Source organism: Oryzias latipes, chromosome 7 (genome assembly GCF_053564925.1).
Source record: "Oryzias latipes strain Hd-rR chromosome 7, Olatipes_Hd-rR_3.1".
In the NCBI taxonomy this organism is placed as follows: domain Eukaryota; kingdom Metazoa; phylum Chordata; class Actinopteri; order Beloniformes; family Adrianichthyidae; genus Oryzias; species Oryzias latipes.
In genome coordinates this window covers 1,012,005-1,026,677 of record NC_136243.1, presented here as the reverse complement: position 1 = coordinate 1,026,677, position 14,673 = coordinate 1,012,005, and the positions used below count along the sequence as shown (strand labels likewise).

The 14,673-nt window shown below is 48.0% G+C and overlaps 1 protein-coding gene across 1 annotated transcript; it reads left to right on the top strand.

Moving 5' to 3' along the window:
- Positions 1-10,921: 10,921 nt before the first annotated feature.
- LOC111947694 (zinc finger BED domain-containing protein 4-like) lies at positions 10,922-14,271 on the top strand. Its single transcript, XM_023957112.2, has 5 exons — positions 10,922-12,705; positions 12,772-12,885; positions 12,984-13,241; positions 13,348-13,970; positions 14,054-14,271. Exons 1-5 carry the CDS (start codon positions 12,550-12,552, stop codon positions 14,163-14,165), a joined length of 1,263 nt encoding a protein of 420 aa, XP_023812880.2. The 5' UTR covers positions 10,922-12,549; the 3' UTR covers positions 14,166-14,271.
- Positions 14,272-14,673: the final 402 nt, after the last annotated feature.

Sequence of the window (14,673 nt, the reverse complement as noted above, 5' to 3'; positions counted from 1 at the left end):
TAATGTTATGAACCATTTTAGTGGCGGTTGTGTGGGAATCATTGAGAAGAGATAAATAACTTTAGGTAAGATTTTCATTTTAACCGTGGCTACCTTGCCCATAAGGAACAGAGGCAGGTTGTGAATGTGTGTGAATGTGTGAGTGAATGTGTGTGTGACTGGGTGAATGGGTCTGTGACTGTAAAGCGCTTTGTCCTTGTAGGAAGAAAGGCGCTATATAAGTATGCGTCATTTACCATTCTATATAAGTATACGCCACAGAGGCAGGTTGGTCCAGCGTGTTAGATCGTCCTGTATATTTTTCAGTAATGGGGTGTAGTATAGCTGCACCAGTTCTGATAGTTTGGGGGAAAAACTGATACCTAGATATTTGATATTTCCTGATTTGACTGGTATTGTGAGTCTTTGCACCGCATTCCTGTTGAGTGGTAATAAAATAGACATTCCAATTAATGGAATAGTCTGATATGGAGGAGAATTCATTAATGATTGTTGCTGTTTCATTTACAGAATGTCATGTCTCGTCAAGTTTCCTGTTGTCTCGTGTGGGGTTTCCTGTTTTGTTTTGAAAGTCTAACCTACCTCTCGTTCCAGACCTTCCCCTTCCTGCTGTGTCTGCTCCCCACACCTGTGTCTGCCTCATCATCCCTGATCATTCCCACCTGTGCCTCCCCTCCTCATGTATTTATAGCCTGTGTTTCCCTTTGTCCTGTGCCTGTTTGTCATGTGCTTTCACCTGCCAAAGCTAGCTTCTCTCTTGATTCAAGAAATTAAATCCTTAAGCTCTGCATCTGAGTCCAGTCCTGTGTTCTGCCTTGTCAGTACAAACAGGCCAGAATGGACTCAGCAGAGAGCAGTAGTTTAACATCCATCCTGCAACGCCTGGAAGCCCGCCTTTCTCAACAGGAGGACTTCCAGAAGGCCCTGGCGTCTTATATGGTTCAGGTCTCTACCCAAGTTCAAGACCTCCGTTCAAGTTCCCCCTGGACAATCCCTCCTCCGGGACCCTCTGCTTCCATCCCAGTTCCTCCTACCTCCATGCCTGTCAGGAGCCAGGAAATCAAGCTCGCCCCTCCCGATCGTTACTCTGGAGAACCTGGACTGTGTAAGCCCTTCCTCACTGATTGTTCTATTCATTATGAACATTCACCCCATGCCTTCGTTTCTGACAGAGCCAGAATCGCCTTCATGATCTCCCATCTAGCGGGGAGGGCTCATGCATGGGCCATGGCTGAGTGGGCTCGTGACTCCCCGCTCTGCTCATCTCTCATCGCCTTCCAGGAGGCGCTTCAGAACACTTTCGACCCGGTGTCAACCAGCCGGGATAAAGCCCGTGAGCTCACCATCATACGCCAAGGGGGGGACTCTGTCTGCGATTACGCCATCCGATTCCGCACCCTAGCAGCCGAGAGCGGGTGGAACTCGGTGGCGCTGTATGATGTCTTCATGAAAGGGCTGGCTCCGCGCATTCAGGAGCAGCTCATTCCGTTGGATTTACCTCAGGGTCTTGACTCTCTGATCGCTCTCGCCATCCGCACGGATAACCGACTCCGTGAACTCGTCTCCCGACGCGGCAGCGGATCATCAGGAGGCAGGTCTTCTCGCGGGGCTGAATCCGCGGAAAGACGAAACCACCGCCGATTCTCAGCCGACCCGCATCCCTCCGTCACGGCGGACAGCTGTGAAGAGCCCATGCAGGTGGGAAGGACACGACTTTCGGCGGAGGAACGACAGCGACGCCTGCAGGAGGGCCGGTGCTTCTACTGTGGGGAGATTGGTCATCCCGTTTTCTCCTGCCCCGTGAAAAAAACAGCAACGGTGAGTCAGATCTCCGCTATGGACGGACGCACACGGAGCCTCACGTCATTAGTGGTGACCCACCACGGCTCCTCCACAGCTCTCGTAGCTCTCATTGACTCCGGGGCTGATGTCAGCCTAATGGACTGGAAGCTGGCAGTCAGCTTAGGTCTTAAGCCACAGCCTCTGGACAGACCCATCCAGGCCCGGGGCCTCCATGGGAGGGGTCTTTTTAATATCACTTATGTCTCAGAACCCCTCAAACTGTCCATAGGAAACCATTCAGAAATCATGTCTTTCCACCTGTTTGAGGGCTCCTCTAGGAAGCTGGTTCTGGGATTTCCTTGGCTGCGTGAGCACAATCCCCGGGTGGACTGGGCGACCGGGAAAATACTAGAATGGGGGCCAGGATGTGACGGACACAAAAGTCCCCATGCTGCAGGTAAACGAACCATCATAGACAATAACCCTGTTCCTGTTCGTTCTGCTCCAGGTCCAGAGGCCCCTGACCTGAGCACAATACCCTCATGTTACCATCATCTGTCTGAGGTCTTCAATAAATTCCGGGCTCTGAGCCTTCCACCCCATCGCCCCTACGACTGCGCCATCGACCTGGTTCCGGGATCCATCATTCCTAAAGGACACCTGTATTCAATCTCAGCTTCGGAACGCCAGGCGCTTAATAAATACATTGACGAATCTCTGGCAGCGGGTCTCATTCGTCCATCCTCATCCGCAGCTGGTGCCGGGTTCTTCTTTGTCGGAAAGAAGGATGGGACCCTTCGACCCTGCATAGATTACAGCGCGCTCAACAACATAACCGTCAAAAACAGATATCCGTTGCCGCTCATGTCCTCTGTTTTCGACCAGCTCCAGCAGGCCAGGGTGTTTACTAAGCTCGATCTCCGTAACGCCTATCATTTGGTCAGGATCAGAGAGGGGGACGAGTGGAAAACAGGGTTCAACACCCCAAGAGGCCACTATGAATACCTGGTCATGCCCTTTGGACTCACTAACGCCCCCGCCGTTTTCCAGGCCATGATCAATGATGTCCTCAGGGACTTCTTGGATCATTTTGTGTATGTTTATTTGGATGACATCTTGATTTACTCCCCGGACCTGGACTCTCATGTCTCCCATGTCTCCGCAGTCCTCCAGCGACTTCTAGATAACCACCTTTACGTCAAAGCCGAAAAGAGTGAGTTCCACGTTTCCACCGTCACCTTCCTAGGTTTTGTTGTGTCAGCAGGGGCGGTAAAGATGGATCCAGCCAAGGTCAGCGCAGTCAGGGACTGGCCGACACCTGACAGCCGAAAGAAGCTGCAGCAGTCACAGAATGTAAATTCCTTAAAAACAGTAATATGTCATATGCATAGAGACTAATTTTATGATGGCTGTGTTTGGTTTTAATTCATATAATGCTCTCATTCTGTCCTGACTGAGAACGGAAATAGACCCAGATGCTGAAACCCGAAAAGATCACGCTTGAAGCCCGTTGGCAATGAAGGATTTTATTTGCCGAGGATGAACGGGAATCCGTGGAGCGGGAGTTCTGTGGCGAGGAGCGGACTGTTGGTAAGTATCCCTCTTGTAGCGGGGTCTTGTTCAGGGGGTGGTCCCAGAGAACTGCTGGTGGAGCGGTGGTCGAGTGTGGCGTGTGGCACGGCGAGGCTGGAGGACTTGGCGTGATGATGGCTGGGAATGAACGAGGTGGAAACTGGACCCAGGCAGGGGGTTGGTTGCAGAGATTTGTCCTAAAGACAGAAATGATAGCTTGAGTAGGAAGTTCAGGAGTAGGGATGGCCCGTTTGACACGGGGCTTCGGCGCGCGGTTCACCTTCATGAAACAGAGTGTTTCGGCACAATGTTTTGAAGCCTGTGTCAACCAGCGCAGATCACGTGATTGATGACGTATGACGCGCCAAATGCATCATTCACCTGAACCAGGTTTCAGATCTCAGGTGTGTTCGATCAGAAGGGCGCGATGTTGTCTATAAATATAGATGAATCCCAAACAACGTTTCCCGACCAGTTCTGTTGTTTCCCGTGTATCGTAAGAATCAACGTCATGGCACCCGGTAAAAAACGTTCTGTGGCTTGGGATCATTTCAACTTGATTTCTCCAAATAAGGTAATACACTATTAACGTTATTTTATTAGTAGCCATTGCTGATTATGTCAGTTTTATGGGTATGTCTGTCAGTTGAAAGGAAACATTTTTATTCTTTCCATTTCTTTTTTAGGTGCAATGTTTAATTTGCAAACATGAATTTGCATTTAATGACAGTACATCCTCCATGATGCGACATCTCCACTCGGTTCATCATGTTGAAACTCCGCAGTCGGCAAATCAAGCCTTCAATCCACCTCATATTGGTAATAAGAATATATCCAACTAATGGCACATTAAGTATGAACTTAAACAGATAGCTCAGTGGAAAAATCAGTGACATGAGTATGCTTAGGTTGTGGGTTCGAGGCTCAGCTTCTACAATTATTATTTTTTTTAATCTTCATATGTATATTTTGCAGTGTCAAGAAAGCAAGAACTTGATTCTGCATTGGTGGATATGATTGTAATGGATGCACAACCATTTTCAATTGTTGAAGACAAGGGCTTCAAGGTAAGGTGGCTAATATTATATAGCATTTACATTATTTATGTCTTTCTGGATATAATAAGCTGTATTTTATTTGTCACTTTTAGGCTTATGTCAACCTGTTGTACCCATCCTACATAATTACTAATAGGAAGGCATTGAGGACAATGGTGGAGGAGAAGTATAAAGCCAAAAAGGAGAAGGCTTTAGATGTGGTTAGCAGGGCCTCTGCTGTCAGCCTTACAGCAGACATGTTTTGCGCTCGCAAAGTTCAGCTGGAGCCGGAGGAGCACGTGATGCTGTAGTATCGCGAGAGCCGACGAGAGGAGTGTGGTGAGTTTACTTGGCGGCGCGTAAGTTGTGAACAAACATTTTTGATTTATTTAATTACACCGCCATATTTAAATAATCCAGAAAGTTTAAAAAATAAAAATCTGAAAAAGTTTGTCAAGCATTTGCCAGCCTGGATGACCTGGAGGACCTGGAGGATCTGGAGAATTACATCGACGAGTGTTTCAATACCTGCCTCACGAAGAAATCCAACACCGCCACTCCGTCCACCAAACGCAACCGTCCCGAAGACTCCCCGGGGGCTGCCTCCTCCCCAGGCAGCAACATGAGTGATATCCTGGATTCAATTGATAAAAGGCTCTCCAGCCTTGATTGCCGTTTAAATCTGCTGGAGAGCCTCCATAAGGAATTCCAAGGTCTGCGAGAGTCTCTGGAGTTCAGCCAACAGCAGGTGCAGGAGCTCGCAGCGGAGAACCAGGCCCCTCAGAGAGACCGTGAAGATCTTGGGCCACGACACCGCCCGTCTCTCTGAGGAAAACCGATCCATCAAGGAAACCCTCCTGGATCTTCAGGCGAGGAGCATGAGGGACAATCTAGTGTTCGCAGGGATTCCAGAAGAGGCAGGGGAAGTCCCGGAGAACATTGTTAAGTCCTTTATAGAGGTCCACCTGAAACTCCCCAAGGAAGAAGTCCAGAAGATCTCCTTCCACAGGGTTCACCGGCTCGGAGGAAAAAGGCCGGACAATCAGCGTCCCCGTCCTATTGTTGCTAAATTTGAACATTATAAACAAAAGATGCAGGTAAAAAGCAGAGGGCGAGAGCTGAAAGACACACATTACAGCGTGAATGATCAGTTTCCAGGCGAGATCCTCCGCCGGCGGAAAATCCTCTTCCCGCTGAGGAGGAAGCACCTGTCTGCTGGAGCCCGTGCAGTGGTTGCCGTTGATAAACTTTTTGTGAATGGCAAGCTGTTCCGGGAACCAGAGGTAACACCCTGGCTGTGCTGAAGGCTTTCAGAGGCGCACTGACATCTGCGCTGCCCAGAAGAAACCCGCAAACTTAGTTAATTGAATAGGAAATAATCGGATCATCAATAATCCACACCTCTCAGGAAAAGTGTTTTTTCTTTCTCTCACATTCATGTTTCTGTTGTTGTTTCGTTGTTTTTGTTTTTTGTTCTTTCTCTTTCCCTCTCTCTTTCCTCTTGTCCCCCCCCCCTTCCCATGTCCTCATATGTGAATCAGGTAAAGTCAACGCAACCACGGTGAGTATTTATTTATGCACGGAACGGGCGCGCGCGCATACTAGCGCGCATAAGAGCATGCACACGCGATCCCGCACACACACGTTGATAAACTGCAAAAACCTCACTTAGGCTCACACAGGACGCACATAACATGCAGCTCATAGCCAAGACACGTTCACCCACAACGCATAGCGCTTGTCAGTGTAGCAGGTACGCACAGCGGGCACGCGCACACGGACGGGCACACGCACTATTTAGCCTTGCACTCTCCCGGTTAGAACAGCTATGAACAGTCTTAACATCGTTAGCTGGAATGTGCGTGGACTTGGTTCTGGGCCAAAGAGATTGAAAGTGTTAAATCACCTGAATGATCTTAAAGCAGATATAGCTCTGCTGCAGGAGACCCATTTATCATTATCAGCTGGTCATCTCCTGTGCTGTTCCCAGTATCCAGCTATGTATTCTGCCAGTTTCAACTCCAAACAAAGAGGGGTTGCAGTTTTGATTAATAAAAATGTTACATTTACTCATAAGGATACAGTTACTGACCCAGAAGGCAGATTTGTAATCATTAATATATCCATTCAGAATAAAGACTTTTGCATCGCCAGCATCTATGGTCCTAATGTTGACGACTCTTCCTTCTTTCACAGATTCTTCACCTCACTCTCAGTTCACTCTGACTCCACAATCATTATAGGAGGAGACGTCAACCTTGTTTTGGACCCTGAACTTGACAGACTCAGCACAGCAGCAAACCAGCGTACATGGCAGTCTGCAAGTATTCTAAAGCAGTACATGAATGATTTGGGTCTCTGCGACGCGTGGCGCTCATGTCATCCAAGCACTAAGGGGTTCACCTTTTTTTCTCCAGTTCACCATTCACAATCTCGTTTAGATTATTTATTAGTCAGTAACTCCCTTTTGAAAGAAATTAAAAGTTCCAACATTCATCCAATTATTATCAGTGACCATGCACCAGTTTCTGTTACTATTTCAAGGGAAGTACCCAGACCCTCGGGTTCAACCTGGAGGTTTAATACGTCTCTGTTAAAAGACCAGGAATTTATTGAATTCTTTAAAAAAGAGTGGGCAACCTTCTTAGAATTCAACGATACTTCTGAAATATCACCAAGTATTCTTTGGGAAGCAGCAAAAGCAGTCATGAGAGGGAAAATCATCTCTTATTCAACGCATAAAAAACGCAAGGAGAAAGCAGATTTATTAGAATTAGGAAATAAAATAAAAACTCTGGAGACTGCTTATGCTGCTTCTGCACAGGAACACATACTGGGGGACCTGAAAAATTTAAAGCTGCAGTTAAATGACATCATCAATAAACAAACACAATTCCAGATACAAAGGCTTCGACTGGAAAGATATGAAAACTCAAATAAATCTGGCAAATTTCTAGCTAATCAGCTTAAAATTAATAAAGAAAAATCAACAATCACTTCGATTATGGACCAAACAGGGAATGTCACCCATGACCCGGTAAAAATTAATAATGCGTTTAAAGACTTTTATCAAAACTTATACACTCCACAGATCAATCCATCAGAACAAAGCATCAACTCATTTCTCAACAATATAAACCTGCCCAAGTTAAACGAAGATCAAATCACAAATTTAGACTCTCCGCTCTCGTTGTCTGAGCTTCATGAAGCTCTGTTACTTATGCCTAATGGTAAAGCACCAGGGCCTGACGGCTTTCCTGCAGAGTTTTATAAGGAATTCTGGGAACAACTGGCACCAACGTTTTATAAAACGGTAAAATTTATCAATGAAAGCCAATCTCTACCACCTAACATGAACTCTGCCAACATTATCCTTCTTCTAAAACCAGACAAAGACCCTACGAGTCCTTCAAGCTATCGCCCCATTTCTTTAATTAATGCAGATGTAAAAATTATCTGCAAAGCACTAGCACAGAGAATAGAAAAAGTCACTCCTCACATAATTGACTTTGATCAAACTGGATTCATCAAAGGCAGACACTCGGATGACAATGTCCGCAGACTCGTTAACATAATAGACTTTGCCACCATCAAAAACCAGGAAATGACTATACTATCACTGGATGCTGAAAAAGCCTTTGATAGAGTAAATTGGAAGTTCCTCATTGCTGCCCTCCATAAGTTTGGGTTTGGAGAATCATTCATCAATTGGATCAAAATATTATATCACAACCCCAATGCATCAGTTAGAACTAATAAACAGACTTCCAACAGGTTTTTTCTTGGAAGAGGAACTAGACAGGGTTGCCCACTCTCCCCCTCGCTTTTTGCAATATTTATCGAGCCTCTAGCTGCAGCAATAAGACAGAATGAGAGTATTAAAGGAATTAAAACCAAACACAGCCATCATAAAATTAGTCTCTATGCAGATGACATATTACTGTTTTTAAGTAATATACATTCTGTAAATGAAACGGCAACAATCATTAATGAATTCTCTTCTATATCAGACTATTCCATTAATTGGAATAAATCTGTTTTATTACCACTGAACAGTAATGCGGAGCAAGGACTCACAATACCAGTTAAATCAGGCAATATAAAATATCTAGGTATTTATTTTTCCCCCAAAATATCAGAACTGGTGCTGCTAAACTACACCCCATTACTGAAAAACATACAGGACGACCTAACACGCTGGACCAACCTGCCTTTGTCCCTTATGGGCAAGGTAGCCACGGTAAAAATGAAAATCTTACCCAAGGTTAATTATCTCTTCTCAATGATTCCCACACAACCGCCATTAAAATGGTTCAAAACATTAGACTCATCCATATCAAGCTTTCTATGGAACAATAAACCTGCAAGAATTAGTCTAAAAACTTTAAAATCTGCAAAAAGCTGTGGAGGATTAGAATTACCTAACTTCCACAATTACTTTCTTGCAAATAGATTACAATACATCTTAAAATGGTTAAAAAATAATCCAGAAACCAACTCATGGTTAGACTTGGAACAGGCGTTATGTGGAAAGATCAACCTGTCAGATCTTCCATTTATTAGTCAAATAGTTAAAAAACAGGATTGTTTCAAAAGTATTAATATAAATGCCACTTTAACAGCCTGGTGGGAATTTCTCAAAATATCAAAATCATCAATTCAACCGTGCAAAATGACACCCATCTGGAACAACCCAGACATCCTCATAAACAAAAAAATTATCCACTTCCCAGCTTGGCAAGCAGGGGGCATAAAACAACTAGAGCACATAATTATTGATAGAAGATTCATAACTCCCCAGGAACTTCAAGACAAACATGGAATATATAACTTCTTGGAATATCAGCAACTTAAATCAATTATTACTAAAAAGTTTAAATACAGAGACAACGATTTAAAGCTACCAGATGTAGTTACCACTCTGATCAATTTCTCAATGAATAAAACTCTCTCCAAAATATACAAACTTTTATGTAATTTAGATAACAATATTTCACTTCCGACAACAAAATGGGATGCGGATTTGAGCATCAGCACAGATGAAAGTTTTTGGTCAGAACTTTGTCTAAACACCTTTAAAATGACAAAAAATCCAAATCTGCATCTAATCCATTTCAAAACTCTTCACAGAATTTACTACACTGGACAGAGGATGTTCAAGATGGGTCTCAGTAACTCAGACATTTGTCAGCACTGTGACAGTAATCTACCCGACAATTACATGCATGCACTATGGTTCTGCACGCCTGTCCAGGCTCTCTGGCAGCAGGTATGTGCCGATCTATCAGTCTGGCTTAAGGTTTCAATCACAGCTTCACCGTCACTTTGTGTGCTTGGTGACATGAGTGCCATCGATGTAGAAGGAGGATTAGGCTCTATCATTTTCATAACTCTTTGCATTGCTAAAAAAACTATTTTAATAAATTGGAAAAGCAAAAAAAATATAAATATAAGTCAACACAGAAATCTGCTGCTTGATCATATCAGCTTGGAAAAAATGTCAGCCCAAAGTTCAAGTAACTTTGAAAGAATTCGGTCTCTCTGGTCTCCCATAGCTAACTCCGTGACTTAGGGGGTGGGGGGGGCATGGTCGTCGCTGCTCCTTGCCCTTCTGCCGTGGGCCGGGGTGGGGGTCGGGGCCTCCGGTGCCTGGCCGGGGGTGGTGGGGGCTCCGTTGGTCGGGGGGTCGGGTCCGGCGCCTGGGTGGGGCGGCCTGGGGCGCTGCGTGGTCCTCTGGGCTTGGGTGTGGGGGTGCGTGGTGGGGGGGGTGGGGTGGTGGTCTGGCTTGGCTTGGGGGGGTGGTCCCTTTGCCTGTGCTGGGGGGGGTTGGCGGGGGGCGCTGCTCGGGGGGGGGGCCCAGCGGCGCTGGATGGGCTTCCCGTCTACACCTGGGGCTGGGATCGGCCCTTCCCTGGCTCTGTGGCGGGACGGGACAACCCTCTTGGGGCCCCCGGTCACTCTGGGTGTCATCCGCTGGGGCTGCGGGGTCTGGGGGTGGGGTGGGGTGGGGGTCTTGTCGGCCCTGTCCTGTGGGGGGGCATTCTGGGGGAGGGGGGGGGGGGGGCACTATTGGTACGGGGCAGGGGGGGTTGACGGGTCGGGGTCTCCGCTGAGGCCATCGGCGGTTTCCCCGGCCGGTTGGCTGCCTCGGTCCCGTCGAGGCCTGACCAGAGCTCTTCTAGGGCCGGCGTTTGGGGGTGGGGGCCTGGGCTTGCTCCGGGGGGGGCCGGCGCTTTCTGGCTCCCCTCTCTCTGTGTGGGGGTGGTGGTGCTGGGCCTGGGGTGTCTGCGCCTCCGGGGGTGGGGCCCCGGGGCTGGGTGGGCCTGGCCCCCTTGCTGGGGGTGGGGGCGGGGGACGGCTGTTTGACCACCGGGGGACAGTCTATCATCTGTCCCCAACTTACCCCCTTCCTCATATAACCTCATAATAGGGTGAGGGGGTGGGGGGCTTAGCCTGCGATGAGCCTTGGGGGGGGGGGGGGTTACTAGGCAGTGACCCCCCTCCTGTGGTTGCCGTATGGAGTGGGCCCCCCCTCTTTCGGTTTTATTTGCACCTTAGACATGTAGGGGCCCTTGGTAGGGGGGGTGCTTGGACATCACTGCCAGCAAGCAGCGGATGTCCTCCTAGCACCCTACCCGCCAATTTTAACCGCACCTTAGACATTTAGGGCCCCTTGGTGGGGAGGGTGAGGGGACGTCACTGTGAGTAATCAGGAGACGTCCCCTTAGTGCCCTACCCGCCAATTTTAACCGCACCCCCCTTAGTACACACACCCCTCCCCCCTCAATATATACATCCCAACATAAGCACACACACATGCACACACACACTCTCTCAAACACACATACACGCACACACATTTTGCAAGGAAGGTGGGACCTGGGACCATCTGTCCCCTGCCTCTTCCCTGGTGGGGGGTACGGGCCCCTTTGCAACGGCGGCTGTGTCCCCGGGGTGCTGGCTTCCTGGGCCCGGCGGTGCTCTCTCCGCGCGGTGGGGGGGTTCACATTACATCTGAGCCGGGGGTGTTCGTGTCCCTGGGGGGTGGGTTCTGGTCCTTGCTCCTGAGTGCTGGGCCCCGCCAAATTTCCAACTGTGGCCGAGCCTGGTCGGGCCATATTTACAACACACCTTGTGGGCCCTCTTTTTTCCCCGGGGTTCCCCCCTCCTGGGCGGGGGCGGCGGGCCCCTGCCTCGCTCCTCCCTGGACCAACCGTGGGCCGGGCGGATGGCTGCCTGGGGTGCGGAGTGGGTCTCCCTTGGGGGGTCCTGGCCCGTACCTGGGGTTGGGGCGGGGGGATGCCCGGAACTCCTGGGTGGTGGTGGGGTGCTCGTCTGGGGCTGTGGGCGTCCTTCTCCGGTGGGGCCCTGCGTTGGGTTCTCCCGGCGCGGCGGGGGGGCTGCTCTCCTGGTTGGGCTGGGGCGGCGCCCTCTTTCCCTCCGTGCCTCCCTGCTCTCTGGCTCTGGGGGCCTTGCGGCGGCCCTGCTGGCCCTGGCCTGGGTGGCGGGCTTGGTCGCCCGGGCGGCGGTTGTTCCCTGCCGGTTCCCGTGTGGTGTTGGGGGGAATCCGGCTGCCGCTGCTGGTGCGGTGGGGGTCTTGGGGTGGGGATGGCTGGGCACTCTCCCTCCTTCTTTTCACGTTCCACCATCCATTTTAGAAGAACATAAACACTCACCTGAGCACAGGTGTTAGCTCAACAGACTGAATGACTGAAATATTTCACACTAGTTGGTTTTAAGGCATAAGTATGCGTGTGAACACTATCTGTTTTGTGTACATGTCGACAGGTGGACATTTTTGCAACTAACAGGTGTGTTTATAACATTTGAGTGTGTGTGTGGACAGGCTCCGCCCTTTTTTTGTTTTGTTTTTTTTTTACATTTGAACCTTACCATAATGATTAACAACCAGTAAACTTGTTGCTTTATGCTGCTTCATGGTCTTATCCCCCTTCCCCTCCTATTATCACCCCCTACCCCCCCTCTCTCTAACGTCCCTCTTTCTTCTTCCCCTCTTTCCTTTTCCGTCCGGTCCAACACCAAAGATTTTCAGACATGTTTGAAATTAATAAAGTTTGGCCTCAATTACAAAAGGGGTTTATTCAGACATACCTTTGGTTTGTCTGAAGATTAATAACCCCTCTTGTTAAAGTAAAATATGTCCAACCCAAGAGGCCCTCAGCTCTCATCTGTCTGCCTAGCTGTTGGACAGGACAAGTTCGAGGAAAAAAAAAAAAAGAAAAAAAAAGACATGTGGACATCCATTAACATGGACGCTTACTTGGCTGTAACATGCCATTTTATCACCGAGGAGGTAGGTATCCCCTGCTTTGTGCAATGCTTTGGTTTATGTATCTCAGTTTGATTTTGTTCATTCTAGGTGGAGCTGGCCTCTGTGGTCTTGGGGGTTCTGAAGTTTCCCCAAACCCACACTGCAGCTCACTTGGCTGAGGCCAAAAATCTTCTCATGGAAGAATGGGGAATTAAAGGGAAGGTGCGAGCCAGATCAATAAAGTACAATATCATTCATCAATATGGCCTCCCACTACCTAATATACATGATTTGTGAACATGTTGTAATCTTTCTTCCAGGTGACAGGCCTGGTTACAGACTGTGCTCCCAACATGGTTGCGTGTGCTAATACATTACTACTTCGGTACATAATGTGTTTTGCACATATGCTTAATTTGGTGGTGAAAAAGTCCCTTGCCCAAACCCCTGAACTAGAGGATATCCGAAGTAAGGGGCGTAGGATTGTTGGTCTTTTTAAGTCCAGCACCACAGCGAAGGAGAAGCTGTCAGAGATGCAGCGACAGCTGGCCAGGCCAGAGCACAAATTAATACAAGAGGTGAAACTTTTTTTTTTTTTTTTATCTAAGATAGTACATTTTTTTGCAGTTGTTTATTGTGTTACTTTCTTCTCTCCTTTAAAATGTGCTTGCTGTCTTATCTTAGGTGGAAACAATATGGAACAGCACATTTAATATGTTGGAAAGGCTGTTTAAGGAGAGAGAGCCACTGGGGTCAGCTCTGGCCATCCTACATACAGACCTTCCTCCACTCACCTCAGAGGACTACCAGGCCATACACCACTGCTTGAGCGTTCTTTCACCGTTTCAAGAGGCCACAGTTGAGCTTTCGACAGAAAAACGAGTGTCAGCATCCAAAGTCATTCCCATGGTCAAAATGCTGAAACATTACATCTCAAGCAGGTGTGGTCAGATCACACACCCACTTGGTGAAAAACTGGCCACTAACTTGAAGAACAATCTCTATGAGAGGTTTTCAGCTCTGGAGAAGGTCACTGCTCTGTCAATGGCAACCTTGTTGGACCCAAGGTTTAAAGAGCTGGGGTTCTGCAGCCAAGGCTCTGCCCACACGGCCATAGAGCGACTCACTAAAGAGTGTGCTGCAACAATGCAGGCGCAACTTCCAGAGGCACAGCCACAGTCGCCACCTAGAGAAGGTCCTTCAAGTCAGCAGGAAGATGGTAGTCTCTGGGCCCTGCTGGACAGGCATGTGGGGGTTCAACAGCAGGTGACCAGCACAACTGCCAGTGCAACAGTGGAGGTTCAGAGGTACAGTAAAAATTAGAATCCTCATCATAACTTCTGCTCATTTTAAACTGGTGCATGACAATAGGCTATTAATGTCCTTCTAGGTACTTAAAGGAACCTCACATCCCAATGGGTTACCCACAAAGTTTTATACCCACATCTCTACAAGCTGGCAATGAAGTTTCTATAATCACCAGCTTCATCTGTGCCTTGTGAGAGGATCTTCACCAAGGCTGGCGAAATCGTCAGCCAAAGACGAAACAGGCTGAAGCCCAGCACAGTGGAGAAAATTCTGTTTTTAAATAAAAATCTATGACATGTATCCCACCCAGTCATGTTAGATTCTGGTTCACAAGCACTCATTCTCACTTTATAGATGGCATTCACAATGTAACACAAGCACTTCTCACAAATCTTCAAACATTGTCTTTGTTTTATTTCCACACTGAAGTGTTACAAGGGCAAGGAACTTAGTGGAGTAAATTATGCCACCAGATGCCGCTGTTCTGTGTGGTTTCGAAGCCCCAAATGCTTCGTTCATTTTTCTGGCACATTTACATGAAGCCCCATGAGAGCTTCATGGGGCTTCGATTCCCATCCTTATTCAGGAGTAATCAGAAGTTTACTAGAACACGAGGAGCATGAGACCAGGTACTTCACCATAGTTGGTAACGATCTGGCGATAAATACTGGAAACCGGCCCTCTGATATACTGTGGGGTTGA